This window comes from Peromyscus eremicus, chromosome 20 (genome assembly GCF_949786415.1).
Source record: "Peromyscus eremicus chromosome 20, PerEre_H2_v1, whole genome shotgun sequence".
NCBI lineage: Eukaryota > Metazoa > Chordata > Mammalia > Rodentia > Cricetidae > Peromyscus > Peromyscus eremicus.
The window spans coordinates 1912787-1922687 of NC_081436.1; the positions used below are offsets into that span (position 1 = coordinate 1912787).

The 9901-nt window shown below is 52.7% G+C and overlaps 1 protein-coding gene across 1 annotated transcript; it reads left to right on the forward strand.

Moving 5' to 3' along the window:
- Nucleotides 1–923: 923 nt before the first annotated feature.
- LOC131896516 (keratin, type II cytoskeletal 74-like) lies at nucleotides 924–9532 on the forward strand. Its single transcript, XM_059247189.1, has 9 exons — nucleotides 924–1394; nucleotides 2024–2238; nucleotides 2984–3044; nucleotides 3710–3805; nucleotides 4024–4188; nucleotides 5561–5686; nucleotides 8102–8322; nucleotides 8852–8886; nucleotides 9339–9532. The coding sequence occupies exons 1-9, from the start codon at nucleotides 924–926 to the stop codon at nucleotides 9530–9532; spliced, it is 1584 nt and encodes a 527-aa protein (XP_059103172.1).
- Nucleotides 9533–9901: the final 369 nt, after the last annotated feature.

A 9901-nucleotide genomic window follows, 5' to 3' on the forward strand; every position in this document is an offset into this window, starting at 1 on the left:
TCAGTTCTTGATACAGGCGCTGCTTTCTAGTCTGGGGACAAATACTGGTCATTCCAGGTCAAGGACCTTACATGGTTTATTGAGTGAAACCTAGGGATTCATACCTCTGACCAACTTTATCCAGGATGTGTTCTACACAGCTAGAGGTCGGCTACTGACCAGCTCCTGCCTGGGCTCTCAGGATGGGACAGATAACCTCAGCCAGGACAGAAAACTCCAGTGGAGGAAATGGTGGCTGCCCGAGAAGCATCTCACTGAGGAAAGTGCATCTGTGAAGTCACCTTACGCCGGGCACTCCCTGCCCAACACAGAAAGCCCACAGAGCGCTCATGCAAGCAGGGGTCAGAGGGACACTGGCTCTCACTTCTACTCTGTCCTGGGCCTGTCTGCTGCTGGACAGCTGTGGTCCTTAGCGTGACCCAAACGGTGACTCCATGAACCTTCTGTTTTGATTTAGCCAGATCTGTGAGGACAGAGCCTCCCCTTCCTCAAGAAGATCAGATGACAGGAGACAGGAGAAGCCTGGAGTGTGCGGAGGACCCCTCCCTGGAAGAAGGCAGGCATTTATCCCGTGCCTTGTTGGTAGATAAGCAGGAAGGTGGCATCACTGGAAAAGTAAAGCTAAGAGATCGCTGAGGGGGATAACTCTGCAGGTCCCTAATTAGGGACCAGATAAACTTTAAATTAGACCATTGCAGCATGCAAGGGCAGCATATTCCACTTTCTATCAAAAGTGCTTTGTTGCTCAAAGGCTTGGAGATCTGTACTCTGCATATTACCTCAGCCCTTCAGCAGGGGAAGGAGATAGTGGAGAGACGCCCCTTTCCGGTGTCCTGGGCTCAATGGGGATAAAAGGAGACAGCCTTCTTGTGCCCCAGGATCGTGTGACTGACTACACAGCTCCAGCTCCATCACGCTCCACCATGAATCGGCAACTGAACTTCAGGTCTGGCAGTGACAAGGGCAACTTTAGTGTGCTTTCTGCCGTGGTGCCAAGGAAACCCATGGGCAGCGTGGCTGCTTGCCAGGCAACTGGCCACAGGGCTGGGGCTGGCTTCAGCAGCAGGAGCCTCTACAGTCTTGGAAGGAATCGGCAGACAACCTTCAATGTGGCAGGCAGCAGTGCTCGGGCCGCAGGGCACAGCTTTGGGCATAGCTCCGGGTATGGAGGGATTCGAGCTAGCGGCTTCGCCAACAGCATGTTTGGTAGTATGGCCCTGGGGCCCACTTGTCCGTCTACGGGTCTGCCCGGCGGCATCCACCAGGTCACAGTCAACAAGAGCCTCCTGGCCCCACTCAATGTGGAGCTGGACCCGGAGATCCAGAAGGTGCGGGCGCAGGAGCGGGAGCAGATCAAGGCTCTGAATGACAAGTTCGCCTCCTTCATCGACAAGGTGAGTCTTTTTGGAAGACATAATGATGCTATATAGTAGCAATTCTCCTGTTTCCTGGGCAACGGATGGATGTGATGGGGCCTGTATGGGTGGTCCCTCATCTCAAGGGGAAGGGAATAGATTTACAAGGTGCCCAGAATGGGGAATAAATGAAGGTTACCTCCTTTGGAAATCTTATAGAGAAGGTGGGAAATGGATAGAGGTAGCCTTATTTTGAGAAAAGTGGTGAATTCCTGAAGGTCAAATTGTGGGAGGTGTCCGCAGGGTTTTTTGTTTTTGTTTTTTGTTTTTAAAGAATGTGAACAGCTGAGAGAATTAAGCACAGTCCAGAAGGCAGGGTTCACAGTACATGAAGGCACATTTAGACCTAAGGGAATATCTCCTGGGTCCAGGCTCAAGCCACAGAAGAAGTTAGAACGCTGTCTCTTGGGCAAGTGCTCAGTGACTTGGGGCCCAGAAGGCTGGGAATGCACTTGTTAACGGTGTCTCCCAGGAAGGACTGCTGGTGGACAGTTAGGGCTTGACCCACAGGATTCCACAAAACTCCCCTTCTCTTGAGAAGTCAACCGCGAACATCCACGGGGCATGGTATCTGTATGGTTTCAGGTGGCTATGGGTTTGGGTTCCAGGTGCGCTTCCTGGAGCAGCAGAACCAGGTGCTGCAGACCAAGTGGGAGCTGCTGCAGCAGCTGGACATGAGCAACTGCAAGAACAGCCTGGAGCCCATCTACGAGGCCCACATTGGCAGCCTTCGCAAGCATCTGGATGCCCTGTCTGGGGACAGGTTAAGGCTGGACTCGGAGCTGAGGAAGATGAGGGATGTGGTGGAGGACTACAAGAAAAGGTGAGCAGGCCACCAAAGCTCCAGGGTCGGGGGCTCACGTGGTCTTCCCTGGCTATGGAGAGGTACCCGCCCTGTGGTAACATCTTCTCAGGCAGATAGGTAGGAGTCCCTAGGTTCACTGGCCCTCTGGATGCTTCCGTTGCTGGTAAAGGATTCTGTGTAGGCGTTTGGGTATTTTCCTGGGATGCAGTGAGGAGATCCAAGGTTCTTACTGACACCACTGGCCTCTTGGCACTCACTTCTGGCATATCAGCTGCTTTTCTTGTTGCTGAAACCAGTGCTTGACAGGAGGCAGCTTCAGGAAGGAGAGGTTTGTTTGGGCTTAGAGTGTGAGGGGATACGGTCCTTTTGGCTCACAGCGTGAGGGGATACGGTCCTTTGTGGTGGTGGTGGGGGGCAGAAAGACAGCAGCTGGTAGCTCCGTAGTGATGGGCAGTGGCTGTTTCATGCTACCAAGCATGAGGCAGAGAGCTGAGGCCAGAAGTAGGGTCAAGCTCGAACTCCTCAGCTCTGTCCCTCCAGCTATATGGCTGCCATCTAGGGCCCGTGACTAGAAGCTTCCACAACCTTCGAAACAGTACCACAGGCTAGGGACCAAGTGTTCAAATGTGTGCATCTGTGGGGCACATGTAACACTCAAATCACAATGCCCAGAGATCCCACCAAACCCAGGGCTTGCCCTGTAGTGGAAAGAGGTTACTCAACAGACAGGCAGACCTCTGCCATCTTCTCCCCTCTCCCACAGGTATGAGGTGGAGATCACCCGACGCACAGCAGCGGAGAATGAGTTTGTGTTGCTTAAGAAGGTGAGCCCAGGTCCGGTGGTGGTGGCACATGCTTTTGGAGGGAGAGGCAGGCAGATTTCTGTGAGTTCGAGGCTAGCCTGGTCTATGACATGAGTTCCAGGACAGCCAGGGCTACACAAAGAAACCCTGTCTCGAAAAACAAGAACAAACAAACAAAAAATAAATAATATATTTTTAAAAAGGAAGAAGGTGAGCTCAGAGCAGCCATGGGCTTCAGTCTCTCTTGTGCCTATACTCTAAGCGGCTCCACTCAGGACTTCATCCAGGACACCTAGGGAGGGCTTAGGGGCTGAATTTCAGTGGGACCAGAGTTATGGCTTCCAGCAAGTTGGAGAAGAAGGACACATAGCCAGACACTGGCTAGGAAGAGACAGGAGGGAGTCCTGTGGGGTCACTGGGAGAACATGGCTCAGCTCGGTCTTCCTGTGTGGCTTGAAGAAATGCAAGCGCCTCTCTGGGCTGTGTGTTCTGTAGGTGAAATGAAGGAAGACGGGCCCTGTTCCCTCCCTCTGTTCCCAAAGGTTCAGCCAGTCTGAGGAAAGTTGATGTTGAGCGACTACATCAACATGTTGAAAGTCAGATGGCTACAGGACAGGGCAGCAGCAGAGGCAGGGTGGTTGGTGGGATGAGGGGTGTGTTGATGATGTTACGGGGCCTCTCGACAGGACGCAGATGCAGCCTACACACTCAAGGTGGAACTTCAAGCCAAAGTGGACTCTCTGGACAAAGACATCAAGTTTCTCAAGTGTCTGTATGATGCGGTGAGGACACACCCATCCTCCATACTTCCAACTCTCTCCAGCTGAGAGACCCTGACCTTTCCAAAGGGACATCAGTGGGAGGGACTCAGGACCACCTCAGATAAAGATGCTTGCAGAGACTAGCGTGGCCAGCTCTGTCAGAGACCTCAGACCCAGAAGCCTGATGGAGAAGTGGTGAGGATCTGGGGGCCCTGACTCTGTTTCTATCCCCAACTCAGGAGATTGCTCAGCTCCAGACCCATGCCAGTGACACCTCTGTCATCCTGTCCATGGACAACAATCGGGATCTGGACCTTGACAGTATCATTGCTGAGGTCCGTGCCCACTATGAGGACATTGCCCTGAAGAGCAAAGCTGAAGCTGAGATGCTGTACCAGACTGAGGTGGGCACTGGTGGGGGAAGGGGTGCCCCTTTCCTTCCTGGGAAGGGTCCCTCCACCAACACCATAGAAATGCTGCGTGAGAGTTTGGACCGATGGCATTCTACCCAAAGGGAGTTCTCAGCCCTGCTATCCAACTAGTGTGGGCAGGCAAATCCAACAGGGAGAGACAGCTAGTCCTCGATGTGGCATAGACTAAGATGCTCCCATCGTAAAGCAGATGACGTTATGGGGGCGGGGACACAGTGACACAGGGAAGGAGGAACCGAGTAGAGGTGGGTGAGCTGGGGCCAGGTGGGGAGAGAAGGCGGACCCCCAAGCTCCTTTCTGCCGTGCATGAGGGTGTTGGAAGACCCTCAAGAGCCAGCTGGAATTCTAAGAGCGTTCTGACTAATAGATTAGGTGTTGGAGTAAGGCCCTCTCCTCTACTAACCCCCCTTTTCACAGTCATTAATGTGTCAACTTTCCATTTCTGTAACGAAGTGGTGAGAGAAAACAACTTATAAGCAGTGGAGGTTTGTTTTGGTTCATGGCCACAGAGGTTTCAGTCTGTGGATGCTTGGCCCCAGGGACTCACAATACATCATGGCGGGAGCTCGTGGTAGAGGAGGCAGCTCACTCATGGCATCCTGGAAGCGGGGAGAGTAGGAGAAAGTGGCTGGATGTCTCAGTTCCCAATACCCCTTCAAGGACGTGTCCCCAGTGACCTAAACTTCTAACTAGGACTTATGTCTCAATAGTGCCAAGCTGAGAAGATATTAACACGTTAGCCTTCCTAATTTCAACAATAGCACCACCAAGCACAGATGGCAGGTGCAGTTCAATCTCACTATCCTCTCCTGTCCCTTGTTCCCGTCCATAGGCATTCCACATCCCCTTTCCTGAAGAGCTGGACCACTAGTCCCCCACCCTACCCCAATCCCACCTGTAACTCCTTCTAAAGACACATGCGTCCCCGGCCTCCCTTCCCCTCTGAACTTTGCCTGGGAAAGTTCTGCAGGAGGGGATGCGCCTCAGAAAGAGCAGGGCAGGCCCTACTCACTGCTACATTTGTGATGCTGGGGCAGAGCCAAGCTGGACATTTAGGAGAAGCCCCTCGGAATACAGGGTGATGAACAAAACGGGTGTCAACTCTCACACTGGAGAAGGCAGAGGGAACTGCACCTCCCTTGTCCACCCTGGGAAGGAGGACAGGAGACAAGCTGGGCCACATGCAGGTTCTGCTAAAGGACAGGGTGAGGGGGTTTCCTGGTCAGAGCTGGAAGGGCACCTAGGTGCTGGCTTCACCACCTGCAGGACCATCTCAAGCTCCCTGGGGTAGGTGTGCTCTCCCGTTCTGCTGTCTCATCACCATCTCCTGCCTCTGGGTCACTAGATTCAGGAGCTGCAGCTGGTGGCTGGCTGCCATGGGGACAACCTGAAACACACCAGGAATGAGATGTCGGAGCTGAACCGGCTTATCCAGAGGATCCGCTGTGATATCGCTAGCGTGAAGAAGCAGGTGGGCAGTGACCTGGTAAAGTTACAGTCCTGTGATGGAGACACAGGGCTGCTCTTGAGGAAGAAGCGCGTCTCCCTCCCGGGCTTGGGAGTCCCAGGAACAACCATAGGCCTCCTTCTCACCCTGCATAGGCATGGGGAAGACTCCATCTCTGGCTTACCCACTGTGCAGATTAGACAGCTGGGCAGGAAGGGAACAGTGACTTGCCCTCCCCAGCTCTTCATTTACAGGGCAAGGTTAGAGCTCACATGCTCAGGTAGCCTTGCTTTAAGTTTTTTCTGTGCCCAACGCACCTGTCCCTTGTCTTTTGTGTGTGACCCTCCGAGAGCAGGCCTTGGGCCTCCCTCTTCCAAGTGGTTGGGTGCACGGGATAAGACAGGGCCCTCTGTGGCCGCCCTGCACTCCCGTCCTCATGGTGGGGGCAGGGCCCTAGTGGAAGAGCGAGGAGCAGATGAAGTCCTCCGGATTATCCCACCTGTGCCACAGGACCTTTGCACTGGTCTCACCCGAGACAGCAATTTCTAAATGCTGGGTGAGTGAGTGTGTGTGTGTGTGTGTGTGTGTGTGTACATGTGTGTGTGTTAGTGTATATAAATGTGTATGTGCCAGTATACGTGTGTGTGTGCATGTAATTGTGTGTGTATTTGAATGTGTGTATGTGTGTCAGTGTGTATGTAAGTGTATGAGTGTGTGTATGTGAATGTGTGAGTGTATGTGAAGTGTGTGCGTATGTGAGTGTGTGTGTGTGTGTGTGTGTGTGTGTGTGTGTGTGTGTGTTCCTTTCAGGGACCCTCTGAGGAGCCACATCAACCCTGATAGTAATGGGTTGTTATTGACTCTTCTTACATCCCTGGGACCTCGTGGAGGGGCAGGGCACAGGGACACTTTTAAAACTATGGTTGTCTGGCTTACAGACTCCGTTATAAATGCCCTCTTGGTAGCCCTTGAAATTACAGAAGCCTGGGGGCTTCCTCAGAGTCCAGCATCCCAGCCTGTGGCTGTAAGTTAGGGCTATTTTATGGAAAGGCTGCCTTGCCTATCCAGGTCATACATGGGAGATTCAGGAAGCCTGGATAAAGCTCCTGCAGAGTGTGTGTATGTGTGTGTGTGTGGGGGGGGGGGGCTCCAGCCACACTCTGTCTTGGTGCTAACAGGCATAAAGGGGAGGGGTGCCCTGCAGCAGAAATCTGAGTGTGGTGGTGCATGCTGTCTGATCCTTGGGGGCAGTGCCGCTAGCACCTCAGGAATGATTCTTCTGCATCTGGTGGGCTGGTCCTGTATCCATGATGGCCTTGACTTCAGGCTTTAGACAACTTCAGCATCATCGAAATTTCTTCTTGCTCTCCTGGCCTCCATCAGCTCCCAAGGGTCCCATGGTAATGCCTCATTTTCCTGACTTCTGAAAAATACGTGTGTATGTATGTGTGGTGTATGTGCACACATGTACAGGTGTCCACACCTGGATGTGTACGGGGATCGGAGGAGAACACCTGCGTCCTGATCTACCACTCTGTCTTACTGTTTTGAACTTGTAGCTAAGCTGGTTGCCAGCAAGCCCCAGTGACCCTCCCTTCTCTACTCACAGCCACAGCTCTTAGGTTATAAGGGGCACATGACCAAACCCAGCTTTTTATGTGCGCTCTGGGGATCTGAACTCAGGTCCTTATGCTAGGGCGGTATCAATTTTACCTCTTCAGCGGTCTCCCGGCCAACAACTTCAAACATTCATCTGCAGTGGAAAGTGTAGGCCCAGGTCCTGGCGCTGCCTCTGAAGCTCCTTCCTGCGCCTTGGGTCCCATCTGGATAAGGAGACTAATGTGCTACTTTACCGCTGTTGCAGTTATTTTTCCTGTTGTGATAAAAATATCCTGACATAAGCAACTTAAGGGAGAAAGCCTTACTTTGGCAGCTGTGGGAGAGCATGGTCCAACATGGTGGTACTGTGGGAAAGCATGGTCCAACATGGTGGCATTGTGGGAGAGCATGGTCCAAAACGGTGGCATTGTGGGAGAGCATGGTCCAAAACGGTGGCATTGTGGGAGAGCATGGTCCAAAACGGTGGCACTGTGGGAGAGCATGGTCCAACATGGTGGCACTGTGGGAGAGCGTGGTCCAGCATGGTGTCAGGCTGTCAAATTGCATCTGCAGTTAAGAAGCAGAGGATGATGAATGCCTGAGCTCAACTAGCTTTCTTCTTTCATAGGTCATCCAGGACCAAAGCCCAGGGAATGGTACTGCCCACGTTTAGGATGGGTCTTCCCACTTGAACCAACCTAATCAAGACAATCCCTCATAGGCACAACCAGAGCCTTGTCTCCTTGGTGATTCTGCCAAATAAACAATATTAACAACCACAACTGGTGTGATCTGATTTTGTTTTATGTTCTGATCGTCTCTCTGTTCTTGATTCCCCAGTGCTCCAACCTGGAGACGGCCATCGTTGATGCCGAGCAGCGAGGTGACTGTGCTCTCAAGGACGCCCGGGCCAAACTGGATGAGCTGGAGGGCGCCCTGCAGCAGGCCAAGGAGGAGCTGGCTCGGATGATGCGGACGTACCAGGAGCTCATGAGCCTGAAGCTGTCACTGGACGTGGAGATCGCCACCTACTGCAAGCTGCTGGAGAGTGAGGAGTGCAGGTGGGGGTGCTGGAGGGCAAGGCCATGGTGCCAAGGGAGAAACAGCTGGTTTCTCTGGCTGAGGGGACATTTTAGAGGAGGAAGATAAGGAAAACAGTGTTGGAAACACCAAGAGAGGGCAGCTGGGGTTTGCCAGGTGAACTCAGCTGTGTGTCCTACAGGGGGATGTCAGAGGCCAGCCATATGTACAGGCGGCTGTGTGGTGATACAAATGGAGCTGTGGGGACAGACAGCTTGCCCCCATCGCCCAATGCTAGCAATAGGTCCCAGTAGATCATGCTACGTCTCTATTTCCCCATCTATAGAATGGAGATTTGAATGTTGCTAGAAGAATGAATTAAATTAATAAACACACAAAAGCAGGAGTCCACTAAGGTTCAGCTGAATCACTGGTGGTTTTATTCTTTTTTTGTTTGGCTTGTTTGTTTGAAACAGGGTCTTTCTCTGTAGCCAAGGCTGACCTCAAAAACATGGCAATCCTCCTGCCTCAGCCTCCTGAGAAGTCTTACCTTAATTTTCTGCATTGCAGGATGTCTGGTGAGAACCCATCCTCCGTGAGCATCTGTGAGTATCCTAGAGATAGGTTGGGCTGAGGAAGCCAGGGGCCATGGGATACAGGGATGCGCCTCCAATCACCATTTTACTTCACCTAGAAGTTGCTGTTAATGTCCTGCAAATGTTCTCTGGCATCAGAGCAACATTTCCCATCTTTTGCCCCCTGGAAAAAGTGATTGAAATTCACACCCAGCTCTTTTTTTGTGGCCCATCTCCTGGGATACTGCTGTCTAGAGAAAGGCTGGGGAATGGTCACTTCCCCAGGATATCCCAGAAGGCAGGCACCGTATCTATTCTCTGTGGTTCCTCCATCACACAATTTGTCACATGACAAGGTCTCACTCACTGCACTGGCTGTGCACATTGACTTCTGAGGATTGTGGTGGGACAGGCAGGACGTCTTCAGAGATGGCAGTTAGCGCAGAGGTTGTCACTTGCTGACAGACACTCTTCTTCCTCAGCTGTCATCAGCAGCAGCTGCGGTTCCTACGGTTATCATCCAAGCCCCGCGAGCTCTGACTTTGGGGCTGGCAATGCAGCTGGCAGCCCCAGCACCCCTCGAAACAACCAGGCCAAGACCAGAGGAGCAAGGGACATCAGGGACTCCCAGGACAAGAGCACCGCTGTTGGGACCCTGGCCAAGAAGACCACTTGATAAGGCCACCGCCGCACTCACCTCAGTGTCTAGAGGAAGAGGGACTTTGCAGCTGCCCAGAGATGCCCGTCACCTTGACCTGTCCACTATCCACTTCAAGTTCTGAGTGACACGATCAGTCCTCCCGTGTTAGGAGGGCCCGTGGGAGCGCCTGCCTTTTCTTGCCTGCAGTTTGCAGGAGGCTCTGGAAGCTCAAACCACCACCATCTTCCTGAGCTAAGGAGGCTATGATCAGCCAGAGAGAGGGAGGAGGAAGGAGGTGGAGAGAAAGGAGAGCCATGGAGGTCATATTCTCTGTCATCTAGATCTTCTGCCCTTTTCAGAGTGGGTGGGACTTTTGGCAGGCTTTCTCTGTCCCATGGGGCAGGC